Source organism: Akebia trifoliata, chromosome 15 (genome assembly GCF_017979445.1).
Source record: "Akebia trifoliata isolate Shusen 1 chromosome 15, ASM1797944v1, whole genome shotgun sequence".
Taxonomy (NCBI): Eukaryota; Viridiplantae; Streptophyta; class Magnoliopsida; order Ranunculales; family Lardizabalaceae; genus Akebia; species Akebia trifoliata.
The window spans coordinates 24601108-24619507 of NC_141389.1; the positions used below are offsets into that span (position 1 = coordinate 24601108).

The 18400-nt window shown below is 33.9% G+C and overlaps 2 protein-coding genes across 3 annotated transcripts; one reads left to right on the plus strand and one right to left on the minus strand.

Moving 5' to 3' along the window:
* The first annotated feature begins 3884 nt into the window (after positions 1-3884).
* LOC147384733 (uncharacterized) lies at positions 3885-7904 on the plus strand. Its single transcript, XM_086426161.1, has 4 exons — positions 3885-4072; positions 5702-5864; positions 6343-6633; positions 7108-7904. The coding sequence occupies exons 2-4, from the start codon at positions 5721-5723 to the stop codon at positions 7729-7731; spliced, it is 1059 nt and encodes a 352-aa protein (XP_086282287.1). The 5' UTR covers positions 3885-4072; positions 5702-5720; the 3' UTR covers positions 7732-7904.
* A 2336-nt stretch (positions 7905-10240) lies between these two features.
* On the minus strand, positions 10241-15794 carry EMB2731 (ER membrane protein complex subunit 8/9 homolog). 2 transcript variants are annotated; one of them, XM_086426031.1, is made up of 7 exons: positions 15634-15770; positions 14117-14173; positions 13807-14031; positions 13579-13725; positions 12920-12979; positions 10644-10810; positions 10241-10530 (listed from the first exon to the last, which is right to left on the minus strand). In XM_086426031.1, the coding sequence occupies exons 3-7, from the start codon at positions 14008-14010 to the stop codon at positions 10500-10502; spliced, it is 609 nt and encodes a 202-aa protein (XP_086282157.1). In that variant the 5' UTR covers positions 14011-14031; positions 14117-14173; positions 15634-15770; the 3' UTR covers positions 10241-10499. The 2 variants fall into 2 exon arrangements, with proteins under 2 accessions (XP_086282157.1, XP_086282156.1); XM_086426030.1 differs by lacking the exon at positions 14117-14173 and having other exon boundaries at positions 15634-15794.
* Between the last annotated feature and the right edge of the window lie 2606 nt (positions 15795-18400).

The following is an 18400-nucleotide window of genomic DNA, read 5'->3' on the forward strand; positions in this document are numbered from 1 at the left end:
GGGAGAAAGTTAGTTGACCAAGAGAAGATTTACTCGGTGTGTCTTCATTGTCATCAGTGTCCACCATTGATGGTGAAGTCAAGCTCAAGACAATGGTTGACCAAAGAAAGGAGATGGGAGGAGTAGGGAATTTTTTTATTTTGTTGGTTAAATTTGGTAAAAACTTAAGAAATCCTAAAAGGGTTGGAATTTATATGGTTTTAAAAGGTATAATGGTAAATGCATAAAAAATTAAAAATGACAGATTTATTTTTCACATTTTTTTACTGTTTTGATCAAATAAAATATTTTCTAAAATAAGATGTACAGTGCTCCGATTTGGTAAATAAATCAAAATTTTGCTCGGTTTTGATAAATTTCCCTTAAAACTAGGTCAAGGTCGCATGTCATTAGTTTGAAAACATATAAGAGGGGTATCTCTAATATTAATCAAAGGGTAGAGGGGCATACCTAAATCACCCAAAAAATTTAAATCTAATGGGTTAAAATTTGAAATTAACAATTAAATTATAAATAAAAAAGATTTTTTTTACTAGAGATTGAAGATAAGAGCATTTGTGTCATCTTCAACAAATCTCTTAAGTTCATTATAGGTCTAAATCACCTAAAAATTAATATAAGACTAATGATTTTTTACTCGAAAATCTTCACTCGGTCTGTACTCAATTGACATGGCAAGTGTACAAAATCATAGATCTTTTTCCTTGTGTATTCCGAAGTGAAAGATCTATGGTTCTGTGCACTTGCCATGTCTAACGAGTAAGGACCGAGTGAAAATCTTTGAGTTAGAATATCACGACTCTTAATGTAATGAGTAATGATTTTCTAATCAGAAAGTCTTCACTCGATCAATACTCGGCTAATGTGGCATGGACACGAAACCATAGATCTTTTCCTTCAGATATACAACTATACATCTTTTATGGGGATTTGCAATTGTGTATCCCAAGGAAATAGATCTATGGTTTCGTGCCACATCAATCGAGTATTGACCTAGTGAAGACTTTCTAGTTAGAATATCAGCACTCTAACATATAGGGTTTAAAACAGGGCAGATACGGATCAGAAATGAGTGTCCATATCCATATCCAATTTTTTTTATCCGAATCAGACTCAGGTCATACTAGCTAAGATCATATCCAAACCATTTTACTTTTAGTAAATCATATCCGGATCCATTTTACTTTTATTAAAAATTGATCGGGTTTACTCGACTGAATGAAGACTTTCTAGTCAAAATATCAGCACTCTAATATAAACGACTTAAAACGGGTCGAATATGGACTGAATATGAGTGTTCATATCCATATTTAATTTTTTTTTTTTTCCCGGATCTGAATCCGACTCGGATTGTATTATTTAAGACCATATCCAAACCATTGTACTTTTATTAAAACCATATCCGGATTCATTTTAAAATTGTTTAAGATTTACTTTTATTAAAAGTCAGTAAGAGATTAGAACTCAAGACTTATCTATTTTGGATAGAGGCCTTGACTACTATACCCAACTGTTGTTAATTAATAAAAGATGATTTATAAAATATAAAAATATATCTTATAAAGTAATATATCATTCGGATCTTGACGGATGTAGAGATGGAATTGTATCCGATCCGGATCTGACTGAGGTCAAGGAACATCAACCCATATTTGAATCATATTTTAATTTAAATATATTCAATAAAATTAAACCTGCTAAATTAGGATTCTGATTTCGGATAAAATCCGTACCATTTCTAATCCTACTAATATAATTGTTTGGAGACCATTTTTAACCTTACTAATGTAATTGTTTGGAAACCGTTCCACCCATGTTTCATGATGAGTGCTCAGTAAACCAAACCTACCCAAGTAGAAACAGGCATGGATCACGTGGGTAGTAGAGGAACTAGACGAAGTCCCACTAGAATGAGTTTGAATCTTGTACTTCAGGGAATAGGATACCTATCTAACTCCAGCCAACTATTTTGCCACTTGTTACATATATGAGAACACTGAGTTTGATCTACCCTTTCTAGAAACCGACATACTTAAAATCAGCATAGAAAATGATTTAGAACCATTAATTCAAAAATCAAAGATTATGTTGTGATGAGAAATCTAGATGGTTTCACAAGAATGCATCATAAAGTTAAAAATGAAGGTCTGATGGTGTGTAGCTAAACAACTCCTGGAGCACAGGATTTGAACAGAACTTCATTATTCGGTACCTACTATACCTAAAACATTCCACGTGACGTGCAGTTACTTGAACCTCAATTTTATGGATGATTTGATGTGTCCCTCCATGTTTTGGAATATTTAAGATAACCCCTCATATCTTCAAACAGACATGCACCCCTTGACCTTGGTCTCCTCTAACATATTATAAAAATGACTTAAATACCATCCATCTTCTACCATTTGCCAAAATTCCTTTCTTTTAGTCATCATCTTCTAGTTCTTGCGTGAAAAACTTATTATCATCCTCAACCTTAAAATTTTATCTATTTCAACCTTCAAGCATGAGAACAAGATAAGAATTTAAAATATATATATATATATATATATATATATATAATATATATATATATATATATATATTCTATAAGTTAAGATCACGAGGTTGAAAACAATAGATTAAAGATAAAATTGTGGTATAAAATAAAACAATGGAAGAAAGAGAGAGAGAGAGAGATTTAGCATGCCAACTTTTACTTATAACACACTAATCCAGATTAGGGATGTCAATGGGACGGGTTTGGGCTGATTTTAGCTAAATCTGACCCTGACCTCAATTACCATTATTCACTCCGAACCCATCCCAATCTCGACTCGAGTCAGATTTTTTTACCCATTCTCGCCCTTAATAGTTTTGTAAAAATCCGTCCCCGTCCCACCCTTTCAAAGGAGCAACTCACCAACAAATAAAAGTTGGTTGTCAATAGAAGCTCTCTCTCATTTTTTTTTCTCTTATATTTCTATTTTTTGGATTTAAGATTTAATGAGCTTAATCAAAATTATAAACAACTAATAGAATTGTTTGAACGAGTGTTATAATGTTTTGGAATATTGAGATAATAATTTGAGCCAAAATTTTATAATGTTTGAATGGTGTGTTTTAATCTTTAATAAGGGTGTGATAAATAATTTAAGAAATTAGGGTTTAATATATTGGGTAAGGTATATCAAAATCATACTGTCCCGAAATTGAATCAATTTTTCATTTTTAATATCAAAATCATCCTAAAATAATTTTTAAGAGTATAAAAACATGGCCCTATAGAGACTGGATAGGGTAAAATTCCCATCCTTAACTTAGATGAAAGAATTCCTCAATTTAATCAAAAGGTTTGGAGCTTTGCAAGTAAAAGTTGGTGTGGTCTAGCAAAAAAAAGTACAAGATGGTGTGGCAGTAGAATTTATCTATAAAGGTTGGATACAAGGGCATTTAAGCCATTTTCATGTATAAAAAAGACCAAGGTCATGGAGGGCATGTCATGCATTTGAAATAGTGGGTATCCTAAATATTCACAAAAACGTCGAGGGGGTATGTGTAAAGAATCGTGCTGTTCTGACGTCAAGATTGTACCTCACATCGCACATTCTGACGGTGAAAGTGCTTTCAGCGTTATTGATGAATGGTATTGGAGTGACTCAAAGTTAATCTCACTTTGCACTTTTCTGTGTTGAGGTGTATCCCAAGGCAAAAAATCTATGGTTCTAGGACATGCCACATGAGGAGAGTATTTTGGTCACTTCAGCATTATTCTTATTTTATTTATTTTCTCTTAATGGGATTTGGTAAACTTTGAATGGCAAATTTATACACAAACGTTGACCGTTTCTTTTAACGTTAAGGGGTCAAAATAGGCGTGTGTGGGAAACACGTCAGTTTTAACGGCAAGTATCCTCATTGTAATCTCCGTTCAGCCATTGTTCTTCTGGATTCTTCCTGCAATCTCTTAAAGACGATTTCTTTCTCTTCGTTTCTTTTTCGATTTTCACTCCAAAGATCTGGTTTTTTTTTTTTTTCGTTGTTCTTTAGAACGATTTCTGGTTTCGGCATTTTTCGAAGATTAATTTGAGAGGTATTTGATTGATTTTTGTAGTATAATTCTTGCTTTCATATCATATATTCTGTTTGATTCTGTTCTAGGGCTAGGGTTTTGATGGAAATTGTTCATTAAAGATGGGTTTAAAGCTAGGGTTAATGTCAGGATTTTGGGTGGTTAGATAAGTTAAATTATGGAAAAGTTTGATCTGACTAACTGGTGTTGGGTTCGATTATGGTTCTAAAGGTATAGTGACAAAGAAATTTGATCACTTTTAGTTTTTTAGTAAATAAGGTTCCAATTGAGGGAACTCGCATCTGAAATTATTAGGAAAATTTTACCAAGAATTTCCATCCAACTAGAAAAACCTAGCTAACTATTGTTTCTACAACAACAACAACAAATCTAGGAATTCTAATGCTTTTAATTAAGTTGGAATTGATGATGATTTCTGTTGTGTGTAGGATTTAGATTTCTTTGTCAAATTCATTCTTGTTTCTTAATTTTGTAAGGCTTGGGGCTACAATTGTTTCGCCATCTTGATTGGAACCTTTAGTTTCTTTGAGGATGAGCGGTTGATTCATGCTGGCGGATTTTGGGTATTGTAGGGTTTCATCATCTACCAATTGATGCTTTTGAAAGACTTATGAGCTATTGTACTCTTGAAATTTATTTGCTTTTTTCGTAGAATTCGTGCTTGTGTAGATGGAAATTTCAGGAGGATGAGACTTCCATGGATTTGGTCTATGTGGTGCTTGCTTGTTAAGTTGTTATATAATTATAGTTGTTTTTAATATTTGTGATACAATGTATTATAATAAGGTGTATACATTATATTGTGATCGTGTGAAGATTATGATTATGTTCATGAAGATTAAGATTATTTTTGACATTTTATATAGATATTAGGTTTAGATTAAATTCTCTAGATTAGGATTGATTGACCTGTAGTTTTCTATTTAAACCTAAGTCTTAATGAGATCATGATATGGTGTATCTTTTTTTAAAAATGGGTAAGCTGGACTTGAAACCACTACCTCAAAGTTGTTTTTGCAATGTGTCAAACCAACTGAACTATGGATTTATATTTTTGTGATTCTTTTGTAAAGGGATTCAAGCATCTATTAGTTGATGTTTTCTTAAGGAAGCTTCATTTGGAACTACTTTAGGGGCTTATTAGTACATGTTTGGCTCTCGTCAAATTTTTTTTATGTGTTTGTACTTTGTTTTTTATGGATGAATTTTCTTTAAATGCTCAACTTGGGTTTGATATCTTTAGTCATGCACTTCTCTTCAGTTCTAAGAACTTTAAGAGTTTGGGTAATTGATTTTAGTTCTTAGGGTTTACAAATCCCCCAGTTTTATGGATTTTATTTCTTTTTATATTGATGCCAAAAATTTTGATGATTCAATTAATAATTAATATATTTGGGACCCAACTGCACCTATAATTTTTGGGGCCTTTTCTCTTGCTCTCTCACCTTAACTTAGATTTTGTGAAAGATTTCTTGAGCATATAAAATTTGAATTTTTTTTTTTTTTTTTTTTTATAACTATTTGCGGTTTGTACTTGTTGGTTTTTTCTATTTTTTCAAGTTTTATATGTTGTCCAAATAAAGATGCTATGAGGATTTTCTTGTTTATATCTCTCTTGGCTTTGTGCAGGTAAAGCCGCTTTGTAGAAATGGAGATTTTCTTTAGAGGCATAAACAAGGAGTCATCTGAATGTCCCTTTGCTCGTCAAGGTATCCAAAAGTGTCCATTCCTGAGGAACATCAATGAAACCACTAACTTTTCCTTCTCCTCGCCAATGAATATGTCAATGCCTGTAAGTTCACCTCCCTTTTACCCTTTCCTTCTCTTTCAAAGATCTTTTTTTACTTGTCTTTGTATATCATTTTGTCATCTTTAGTTTACTATTATAATGAAAGAAGGCGGAGTACAGTTGGTCAACACCAATTTTGGATCTCACAATTGTCTCCACCCTTACTTTAAACTTAATATAATCAGGGTCATTTTGTTCAAAAAACCAAGCAAATTGCAACTCTGGTTAGTTTTCAAAATTATAAAAATACCATTTTTACTATATAATCTTCAAAAACCCTTTAATCGATATTTTAAATTACAAAGAAGCCCTTTTGATATGTGTGTTTGCACATGCCACCTTCTACTTCATCTTAATTCCAAAATAGACGGCAACATAATTTCCTAATGACCTAGCCGGTGTTTACCCATATTCAGGGGATGTGTTTATCTATCAATTGACGTTTTTGATCCTTAAATATTTTGTTCTATCTTTTCTTCAGGTACGAGGAGCAAAAGGTCCAATTTTTGAAGATGGTCCCAATTTTGATATGGCATTTAGGCTTTTCCATGGGAGTGACGGAGTGGTCCCACTCTCGGGAAGATCATTCTTACATTCCGAAGATTTGGAGTCTGAGCCTGCGCCACCCAAGTTCAATCCCTTAGCAGCAAAGGCGGCTACCATTAGTCTTTCAGCCTTCGGACCGGGAGGACCCTTCAGCTTTGATTCATTCTCCGAGAACTGGAAGAAGCAGATAAAGAAATCCAAATCCTCCAAGAAAGAACCTTCACAGGTAAACGAATATCATTGTTATAAACAAGGCCAACGTCTTCAAACCATTGTTTCAAAACTCAGTTTGACATTTCGTCTTATCACATTCATGGATGAGACCAAGTCTTCTCGGATGAGATAAACCAATGAACTCGGTTTACAATTATTTATTCATATATATGTATGTGTGATTTTGTTTTTACAAAAATAAGGTAGATTAGAAAATGTTGAGACGTAAAATTATATTTTATTTGGATAATATGTATTTAAATTCTAAAAATCATAATTAAAATATACAAAAATCCCAGTTGACTCTCCTGAGTTTTACTGACTCGAACGAGATTTTAAAAATCTCATCCGAGTCATCTCGTTTATCTCTCGAGATCCTGCACTGTTGGAACGCCACATCTATCTGTCTTATTCATGGACGAGATTTGAAACTATGCTCCAAACTTCCGTCTTTTCATCTCCTAACAGTAGTTCCTTTATGTCTCAGGGTGGAGATTCATCACACGAGGCATTGGGTAATGAGTGGTTGGAAACAGGAAACTGCCCGATTGCAAAATCGTATCAGGCAGTTAGCAGAGTACTTCCACTTGTAGCAAAGGCTCTACAGCCCCCACCAGGAATGAAAATTAAGTGCCCACCTGCAGTGGTCGCGGCTCGGGCAGCACTCGCCCGGACAGCCCTTGTGAAGACCGTCCGCCCACAGACTCTGCCCACAAAAATGCTAGTGATTGGTGTCTTGGGCATGGCTGCCAATGTCCCATTAGGAATATGGAGGGAGCATACAAAGAAGTTCTCACCGTCATGGTTTGTAGCGGTGCACGCGGCTGTGCCCTTAATAGCCATGCTTAGAAAGTCCGTCTTGATGCCTAAGACGGCAATGGCCTTTACTATTGCAGCCTCGGTCTTGGGACAAGTCATAGGTTCTAGAGCTGAGCGAACTCGGTTAAAAGCAGTGGCAGAGAAACAAGCACAGATGAGAGCCGACATTGGTGGGTCTAGTCAATTTGAAATTGGTGGCCTTAAAAATAGACATTGTAGTGAGATCACGGTGTGGGATCCACTTCTGCCCAAAATGACTGGGCCTTCTTCGAAAGGTGATGTTTGTTATTGATGTTATTCTTGTGATCTGATGGTCAGTCATACTGTGTTCTTGTAGTGTTTGTTTTGTAAGACTTCATGCATTTCATGTTATGTTACGTTTGCGAGTGTAGTCGAAGAAACCCCAAAAAGAATGTAGAAGGGGAGGAAGAAAAAGGAAATAAAAATTGTTAATTTGTTTAGTAATGGGTTGGCAGCAGCATTTATACCATTAAGTTTTAGGGTCTTCAACTAAAGATTAATGTATTTTGTAAAAAGACCAAAGTACCCATGGCACAACATTTAGTCTCCTTTTACTGCTATGACCATTTGTACTGTTTAAGCAAATGGTGGTCTATCTATACAACCAATCTCTCTTTTTTGCTCTTAATTTCAAGTTGGTTGGAAACTACTTATAAATTGCTTTTAATTCAAACAAGAGTACCATGTTTCTTGAGTATTTTCAGACATTATAAAATGGTGTGTGTAGTGGTATTGGATGCCATCGATTCTTCGAGATTTACTCTTAATAATCGATCTTCATTGTTCTTAATGCATATAAATAATCAAAAATCATACGTAAAAATAATCAAAGAAAGAAGGAAAAGAGGAGAGAAAAAAAAAAAAACATAATATTTGATTACGGGATTCGTCCTAAAATCGAATTACGTCATCGGGTTCCGATGAGTAATTTCATGATTCTTCAAGTCATTACAAGATCTACATAACTTAGTCTCCTTTACCTTTTTTCCTCCTCCCAAGATCCTCATCTCCTTCTACCTAATAATTCTCCTTATATAAATAGAAAGTAAAATCTTAAAAAGAAAGTAAAATCATTTATGATTTTCTATAAAATCTATTCTTATCTAGAAACAGATATTTTTTAGTCAATTAGGAAATTTTCATTTTTAGATAAGATTACAATCTTAACCAAATAAAATCTAATCTAAAATATAACAATCAATGCCTCGAGATATGCATTAATTGTCGGGTGATTGATCATTGATATTCGCTTTATTTACATCACGTGTCTAATACCAATTTTACCATCTACAGTACGTAAACTCAATGATCTCTCTGTAAGTAGTGCTCTTGCACCATTTCAAAGTGACTTCAACTAGAGTATTTGATTTTTTACTTTTTTTTTTCTTTTTTGATAGGTATGTTTGTTTTGATATTTTGCATCTACAAATGGGAAGAAATTAATTATTATAATGAGGTAATAATATCTTAATTATCATAATGAGAAACATGAGTTCTGTTGCCACGAATTCACATTGCTTTACTCTTTTTTTTGGAAAGAAAAAATTTACTAAATCTCCTATTAAGTAATCACACAAAACTTAGAGACTATTTAAAAAGAAACCCTTCCACGAGGATCCTTTAAGTAATTTTTCCTTTAATAAACCCGAACACATGATAAAAGGTGTCAAACTACAATGGAAAATTTCTTTAGAGTTAAGGAACAAAGTCCGCCGACTTCCAAAAAGAAAAGATCAACTTAATCTAAGAAAAGGCAATAACAAAAATTGAATAAGAAAAATGACCCAGATGAAATTACGATGAATGAGTAAATGATTAGCTAATTCATCACTAACTTCATGTAGAGAACAAAATTACATTGAAATGATACCCTAGGCAATGACATTATCCATGTCAAATTTTTTCTAAGTCGATAACTAAATTAAAAATACCATCTTGGAAGGAACCCTAGAGCCCCACATCAGGATATGAGATATGGAATGGATAAAGGCAATAGTAGAGAGATTTGACAAAGAAGTCTTCACCCTACTTTTAACCGACACACTATGGTTTCTCTTCCAAGGGAAAAATGAGGCAAAGAGTTGGTCGATAAGGTTTAAAAATAAACTCAGATCTAAATAGGATGAAATTGTTAGAAGGCTCCTCTAATGTATTCTGCATTTTTTCACACTTGATTCCTCTGAGGTTTTAGTACTCTATTCTTTGCCATTATGCATTTTTCAGGATTTTCTATGTTATTTTAATATAAATTAAGTCATGATTTTCTGACGCCCCATATGTCGACATACGCCCCCTGACATGGCATGGGCTAAAACCATAAATTTTTCCCTCGGGATACACAACTGCACATCCCATAAATATGCCCAGTAGTGTATCCCGAAGAAAATAATCTATGGTTTTAGCACATGCCACGTCAAGGAAGAGCACATATGGGGGCATGTATCTGAGCGAGCGTCAGAAAATCATTATTCATATAAACTATCTCCAATTGATGAAACCAAAAGTTCAGCTAAAAAGGAGTAAGATAAAATTAGAAATTAATCACACTTCTGAAAATGTTGAAGAAGCCTCACTAGGTGACATACCAAGGAAAATTTGATTGAAATAGTTTTGCAAATCTGCCAAGGTTTAACTTTCAACCAAAACCAACCTAATCAAGCAAGAAACAGCTTGCAAAATTGCAAAAAGTACTACCCTTTGTTCTATAACGGCTCACCAGAGCAGTGGTTCACATCTTGACACATCAAATGCCAGTATAGACGATGACAGAACATGCAGTGTAGAGCTCTAAAATATGAACCATTTTTAAATAGCGTGCCAGTATACAGCTAAAATAAAGAACTCCTTTGTAGGTACACAAACTACAAAAGACTTGAGTTAATTTCGAGAAAGAAAATCTCTAAACAGTTTTCTCACTACAACGGCCGACGTGAACTTAATCAGAATGTGAGGCTTTTTCTTTTTTGCTTTGGAGTTGTTCCTGTTCCCATCACAAGTAAATCCATCCAACAAATAACATTACTTGCACATGATTGGAAGCTACTTGAAGAGATTTGGGTTCAACCAGTCCCTACAAAAGGAAGGAAATTGCACAACAAGAATTTCATCAAGACTAGAAGCAATGGAATATGGCAACTCAATAAACATATCTGTGACAATTGAAGTGAGAATAGCTCTTCTTACTTGCTAATGTCATCAAGGTGGTCATCAAAATCTACAACGTTCTGCCATTTCTCAGACAAAATATAGTCCAACAAGACTATGTTTGCCGAGGGCTCCTTGGTGGTCAACGAACTACTTCCACCCGATCCAACTTGCTTCCATATCTTTGATTGCTCCCTTGTGTAAAGCTGTTCCACGAGAAAAATGGATGATCAGCTCAGCTAAGAGTTCCGTTGCCTTGCTTAATATAATGGATTAAACACAAAAGATACATAAGGTGAGTTCATAGTGTAGAAGAAAAGCTAGCTTTCCACTTTTACAGAGCAAAATAATTCCACAGAAATTGTTCTACCTGTGCATGATACAGTGTCCCACTACAACATGATATCTCCCTGTCCTAACATATGAAAGGGTGTCGATGGGTACCCAATTACCCGATGTACCCGAAACCGATTAGTCGGTTTTGGGTCTACCAATATGGACCCGGTCATTTTTGGGTCTGTTTCTAGTAGCTATCTTAAGGACCCAATAAGAATCAGGTCTCATTGGGGTACCCAACGAGTGTCCGATAGGTACCCGACCAATAAATTTATAAAATAATAAGAAAATTAGTAATCTTATTAAATGTTTACAAAGAGATATCTTGAAGTAAATGTAGTTGAACTAAAATTAATATATAAAGAAAATGTCGTCTTTAATTTTACGTTTTCTATCCCTGACTTCCATTCATTTTTCATATTTTTATACAATTTCAACAAAAAATAACTGATTCATGTCATAATTTTTTACGATTTTATTCTCAAAATATTTATTTGCTTGAATAATTTATTGTTGATCTAAGGAGAGAGCCATTGCTTAGCCAAAAAAGTGATAACAACCCAAACCAGATCTGCATAGCTCTGTCGTTCAAAGTGCAAACCATCAACTAAGTCGGATCTACTAGACAGCAAAACCACTATAGTATAATAAAGATTCGAGCAGTTAAACCATCAAATAGGTTAACAGTTTGGGTAAAAGTACCTGGATCCAAGCACTTTTTCTAGTGGACATCCATGTCTAATTTTCGTACTCGTACCAATTGTTCAAGCACAAGTCATATAGTGTTGAGATCTAGCCTTACATTGCCAATCCCAAGCCAAGGAAGCTTACGTCAGTTTGCAGCCGGAAGAAAACTTCGCAAACCCTTTCCCATTATTCTGTTTTATTGTTACATGTAAGAACCGGATTCAAGTTGCCAGCCCCAAATAGTTGAGCAAAGGCAATGTAAATGATGATAAAGACGACCCAATCATGGAAAATTAAAATTAAACCAAGTTCCATCCAATTAAGTTCTGAACTCCTGGATTACATATTTTGATTTGGTTATTGGAACTTCTGTGTAGTTGATGGATATCAGCTCTCATGTTCCAAGATTATGTCGCCATCATGATCATAAACAATACGTTATGCCAATTATTTGGAGTGGGGAACATAGATCCGTGAAACAATGACCAGGATTCTTGAAAGAATTGGGAATGAAGTATTTTTGTGGCTGCAAACTGATGCAACCTTCCTCCAATTGGGACAGACTGGTAAGGCTACAGCTCGACAACAGTAGATATGTGCTCCAATTTTAGATCCGAGCAAGAAGAAATTCTTAGGTGTACAAAACAATTGCACGGATCCAGTGAATTTAAATCACCAAAGGAGTCATACTGTTAAGCCTATTTGTTTGTTAGTGCCGGTTTTGATTGCTATATTTGCACAACAAAAAAATAAAAGATAGATATTTTTGACATGAAAAGGATTTCAAAAACATCTTTCAATGGCCCAAAACCGGTTCTGGGTAATTTAGTGGTTCATGCGTTGATCTACCAGACAATTGGGTCCAGTTGGAACATCTAGTCTCTTTTAGATTTAAAAGCAATGTTACCTGGATAAGGGAACCACAGCACATCACGAACACCAATTTTCAGTTAGAAAATGAAGTGTCCAACACGTAGACAACATCCATTTTGAATTGTCCATGTAACATAAAGATGAGATTTCTTTGATTTCATGAAAAATTCTAGTTATTCATGCAGAGAGATACACCTTTGGTTGGTGTTTGGGTAGCAAGCTGTGTCAATCTTCAGAATGAGTTCCTAATTGATCAAGAAGAACCAAGACTATTACTACCTACAATCATCAGAACTAACCCTACTGACTAACGATTATAGTAGATGGTACCAAAACTTCTAGACTTCAACTTGAAGCTGAAACTAAAATCATGTCAAATGGCCAAACATAAAAAGAGAATCAGAGAAAAAAAAAGTAACCTGCACCACCGGGCTCCGGTCTTTCCCCTTGGGTAAAGCCTCAAGCTTCTTATTATCCAACTGCGGAAAAAAAGAAGAGGCGAGCAAACTGAACCATCAATGCAATATACTTGAAAGGATTAGTTATCAACAAAAACAAAAAAAAAACTTGAAATGAATCAGAACCATGGTTTTAAATCTCATCTGAGACCGAGATGACTCGGGTCATGAATGAGACGGATAGACATGGCGTCTCACATCTACAGAATCTCACGAGATAAACGAGTTGACTCAGACAATATTTTGAAAATCTCAGCACACCAGTAAAACTTGCCCGAGTCAACTGGGATTTTGTGTATTTTAATGAAAATAATTAATTTTTTTAAAATTTAAAGATTTATTATCTAAATAAAATATGATTTTATGAAAAAAAAAAACATCTTCTAATCTACCTTATTTTATACAAAAAATTATAATTATTTCGATATAAATATATGAATTAAAAATTATAAACCGAGCTAATTGGTTTATCTCGTCCATGGATGAGACAAGACGTCACAACAAGATTTGAAACCATGATCAGAACCAACTTAACTTGGCCAATAATTCAATCCACGCAGGAAATCAAAGCTTCAGAAACTGACATAGAAATACAAAAAAGAGATGTACAACAAACCCACCAAAAGCACTGCAGCTTGGGGAACGTATCTGTATATGTGATCTCCAATCTTCTTTGCAACATTGCCCAGCTCGAAATCATCACACCTCTCATTTGCATGGTAATAACCCACAACACTCATTCCTTGCACACCAAATTGCTCCTCTATCTGATCAAATCAATCACTCGAGATTATTAAATCAGAAACACTAGATCACGACGTTAGAAAAACCAAGAATATAGAGCAGACCTGAATTAGGGCAATTTCGATAGTTGGAAGGAGACCAATTTGAGAGTGAGAGAGAGGTACTGCATCAGATATCTCTATGACTTCATTGTTAACGAGACGGCCAAGGAGAACACCATTAACAGCGGAGGACTTGTGCTTTAGTGCATGGAGGACGAGCTTAATGTAAGCGTTCTGTCCAATCTCATACCTTAGTTCCCCACCCATGACTCACCAATTGTTGTTGGGCTGGCCATAAAAGAGTGCTTCATTGTCAACAGTCCAAAATTATATGAACAATGTTTTTAACACAGAAACAAACTTTGAAACTCACTTCTCTGATTTGTTTTGAAGATTAGTCATTGGTTGAGGGAATTCAAGAGACGTATGGCTTTATTAACAAATTGACATATGAAAAAACAGAACAAAAAAACAAATATAAATCAGTTTTTGGCATTGAAAACTTTGATCAAATATCCGGTGAGCAAGGGATATAATCATGTTTCACTTCAACATTCTAAGACCCAAAATTTTTATATTTCATGTCTTTCGCAACTATTTGCAATTGCAGTTCTTGGTAGACTAGTTTCCCGTCATCATAAAACTTTGCAGTTGCTTGGCTGCGCAATGAATGCAAAAAATTGTTAAAAAAACAAATTCACATTTTTCAAACCTATTCAATAATCTAACACCTAAAACCCCCAAATATGTCAATATATGAACTTTCTTTTTTAATTATTATCATATTTATTTAAGTTTTCTCATAAATATAAAGAACATTTATTTTGGTAACATATAACCTAGAAAATTATAATAATTTTTTAAAAATTTCGGCAACATATCCCCCAAAAAATTGACTTAGAAATTTGTTTACCTGTGAATGTCACATGTTTCCAAGAATATATTAACCATCCATAGTATTATAAAACGTAAATAACATAACCCATAGTGATACATACCAAATTAAAATTAAAAAGTGTTTACAACATTCATAGTAGCCAAAATCAAAGTAACCATCCAAATAGCTATACCTATCATAAATATTACAAATTTAACACACACACACACACACACATACACATATATAAATAAATTTAACACTCATACAAAAATACATTAAAGGGTAACAACCATAAAATCTCAACCAAAAGAAGAAACAAAGTTAGTTTTGTCAAGTAGATACAACATGTTCAGTAGCTCTCCTCATTTCTAAATTATAATACACCAATCCCGAGAGAACTAAATCAGAGGTTAATAACAAGTATCAAGCAAATACACATTACAAACGCTGGACAGTCCAACGAGTTACTAAAAGGCTGGACTGTCCAGCAACTTAATTCGTCTTTGGTAATTTTTGTAAAAATAAATTCATTTTTGTAAATATTAAAATATTTAACCCTTTTTTTCAATATTTAAACATACTAAATCACTATTTTATACATTCCTATGTGCGACCTCATACAACCCCCTACTACTTAATTCTTTGCGGATGCAGATTCAGTTGAGTCCAAAATTATTCAAACCCACCAAAAAAATTATATATTTGAGAAAAACAAAAAAAAAGATATTTAAGTCAGGTATGTGGGGTTGGAGATTTTCTTGGTTAGTCCTCAGATTTCACAATTAGATAGATCTTAATCCTCTTTTAATTACCTTTTTTTTTTAAATCAAAGAAACCATGAAATACCAAGATCTGAATCACCAAAAACCTAATTGTACAGATTCTGAACCTCAATTAACGTAATCAAATCTCAAATTTAAAAAAAAAAAAAAAAAAAAAAAATCGACAAATATAAAGGTTACTTTAGAAAAATCATGATCAAACATAGAACAGAACCCTTGAAATCGAACCTTATTGAAGAAAAAATCGATTAGATTCGAGTCTCCAAGCAATGACGAGTAGAAGAGATGTAAAATCGTGCGTTTATCTGGGGATCGGTGATTTCGAGGGATCGAATACTTACGAAGACTGGAAGCGTATGGGACTCTGTCCGCGAGTAAAGCTAGTAAATAGGGTTATTAATGGATCGGGTACAAAACGGATCAGTTGGTCCAGTCCTATAAGGATCGGGTCGGAATCGAAACTGGGTCGATTACTTGGGAAAGACGTTTGTTCAATCAAAACCTTTAGCTTGCAACTGAGACAATTCTGCTTTTGTAAGGGCAAGATGAATTGCCCAGATCAGACTTCTTTGGCTTGGGATTTTTTTTTAGGAAAAATTACTTAAAAGGTCCTTGGTAGAGATATTTTTTCTAATTAATCCTCAAGTTTTAGGGTTTCTCTTATATCTAATCAGTCCTTGAACTCCATGTATTTTAGTCGGAAAATTTTGAAAAATGAAAAAACGGATGAGTTTTACCAACGTCGAACTTTTCACTTTTTATTTTTTGGTTCAACATTTTTATTATCGAGCTCGACATTTTTTGTAAAATTATTGAACTCAATAATAAAAATTGGTGAGCTCTACAATAAATAAAACTGGTGAGCTTGATAATAAATTAAAAGTGGTGGGCTCGAGAATGTTAAAAAAAAAAAGGATCTCCGCTTCATTCTTCCTTTTTTTGTTTTAAATCGTCGAAATAGATCAAAAAATACATATAAGTGATTAAGATTAGAAGTATATCATTTTCATTCGTCATTCACGATAAAAAATCGTCAGAAATGGTTGGAATCACAGTTGGAAAACCTAAGTATGTGAAGAAGATAAAAAAAAAATGTAATTTATACTTAAAAAATATTATAACCTGAGATGAGGTTGAGGGGCCACTAAGAAAAAGAAAGTTTTACTGAATGGACTATCAAGTAACCGCCCAAAACTCAGGGACTAATTAGAAAGAAAAAAAATTCCCTCCATTAGGTCTTTTTAAGTAATTTTCCCTTATTTTTATAAAATTTATTTTTGATTAAATAAATTTTCAAGAGATACAAATGATTGATTATTTATGGAGAAATGTGTCTTTTTTTTTTCTTTTTTGGTTATCCATGAATGGACATGTCTCATGTTCCAAAAATGGATGCAACCTTTGGATTTCCATGAATGGATACATGTTGGTTTTTCATAAATAGACACATCTTTTTAGCTCAAGTGTCCTTATGAAAAGACTTAAGAACATCTTCTCCATGAATAGGATTGGCAAGTTGGCCAAACCACTCATTTTTTATTTATTTTTATAATTCACTTGTTTTTTCTAGAATTCAACTAGAGTTTTCAAACAATTCAATGGTGTGTTTTGATTTTTTTTTCCAAATTATTAAGTTGGAGAATACATATTGTTTCGTAGAAGAATCCTCAAAATTGTTGCTTGGAAATTCTCATTGTAGATTTGTTGTATCCTAGAGGCTATTTTGTCGGTAATCCATCAACAAACTCGTTTACAAGTGGGAACAAATAAAGTCTTAAAGAAAACAATCTTTTTCACGCTTAAAAGTCCCAAATTTCTAGTTTCTTTATTTTATGAGACTTTATTTTCCTAACACATGTACAAGTAGGGGTGTCGACAAGGCGGTTCTAGTTTGAATCCTAAGGTACCTATAATTGGAACCCATGTTACCTGGTTCATTGATTCGCTTGGTTCAAATTCGGGTTCGCGATTTGTGGTTCGCATCTCTTGAACGAACTAGGTTATAAAACAAACAAAAAAAACTTGATGATGATTTGTCATATTTGTTTAAGGGAAAAATACTCAAAAGACCCTCACAGAGGGACTTCTTCTAAATAGTCCATAAATTTTCGACAATAGCTTGGCAAGACATTTAGTAAACTTTTTTTTTCTAATGGTCCCTCATTATTGGCGAACTCACCCCTTTTTTTTATTTACTGTCAAGTTCATCACTTTTATTTATTGTCGAACTCCACGCTTTTTATTTATTGTCAAGTTCACAATTTTATTTTTTTGTTGAACTCACCACTATTTATTGCCAAGCTCATCACTTTTATTTATTATCGAACTCGACTCTTTTTATTTATTGTTGAGCTTACCAATTTTGACAGAGATTGACTAAAAATTTAAGATAACGACTTGTTTAGATGATTTTAACTCAAAATAATAATTATTGATCAATTTTCATCCAAAAATTAAGTAAAGAAGTGAAAACACGCAATTTTTTACATGCATATTCAAAATGTTTGAAAAAATCATTGAAAATGGCTTTGCCTTCATTCTTAAATCCTTTTCGATTGAATGGAGTCTTTAAAACTCAATTGAGATGTCAAAAATCCAATTTTTTATATGAAAATAATGAGTTTGAACGGTCAGGGCATTCACTCGTGAGAACCAGGGACTGTTAAGGAAGAAAAAGGTTTACTAAGTGGATTATTAAGAGATCACCCCAAACTTAGGGACTAATTAAAAAGAAGTCCCTCCGCGAGAGTCCTTCTTAAGTAATTTCCCCTTGTTTTAATGTGCTTCATAAATCGTGACTTTGGTTTGGCTCAACATGATCCTGAGGGGTGGCTCAATGGCAATTTCGAATCCAATAAGTGGTGGAGTCTGTAGGTTATGTGTTTGATAGCCAATATGAGCAAGGGCGTTCACTCACTTACTTGGTGTGTGTGATGTGCGGAAGTTGCACATGCTCAAGGGCCTAAGGGAAGGTCCCATATGCCTTGGTTCCAAC

Coding starts and splice junctions, on each gene's coding strand:
- LOC147384733 (XM_086426161.1), top strand. CDS start 5,721: ATGGAGATTTTCTTTAGAGGCATAAACAAGGAGTCATCTGAATGTCCC. Junction 5,865..6,342: donor CAATGAATATGTCAATGCCT/GTAAGTTCACCT, acceptor TCTTTTCTTCAG/GTACGAGGAGCAAAAGGTCC. Junction 6,634..7,107: donor CCAAGAAAGAACCTTCACAG/GTAAACGAATAT, acceptor TTTATGTCTCAG/GGTGGAGATTCATCACACGA.
- EMB2731 (XM_086426030.1), bottom strand. CDS start 14,010: ATGGGTGGGGAACTAAGGTATGAGATTGGACAGAACGCTTACATTAAG. Junction 13,726..13,806: donor TCGAAATTGCCCTAATTCAG/GTCTGCTCTATA, acceptor TGATTTGATCAG/ATAGAGGAGCAATTTGGTGT. Junction 12,980..13,578: donor CCCAAGCTGCAGTGCTTTTG/GTGGGTTTGTTG, acceptor TTTTTTCCGCAG/TTGGATAATAAGAAGCTTGA.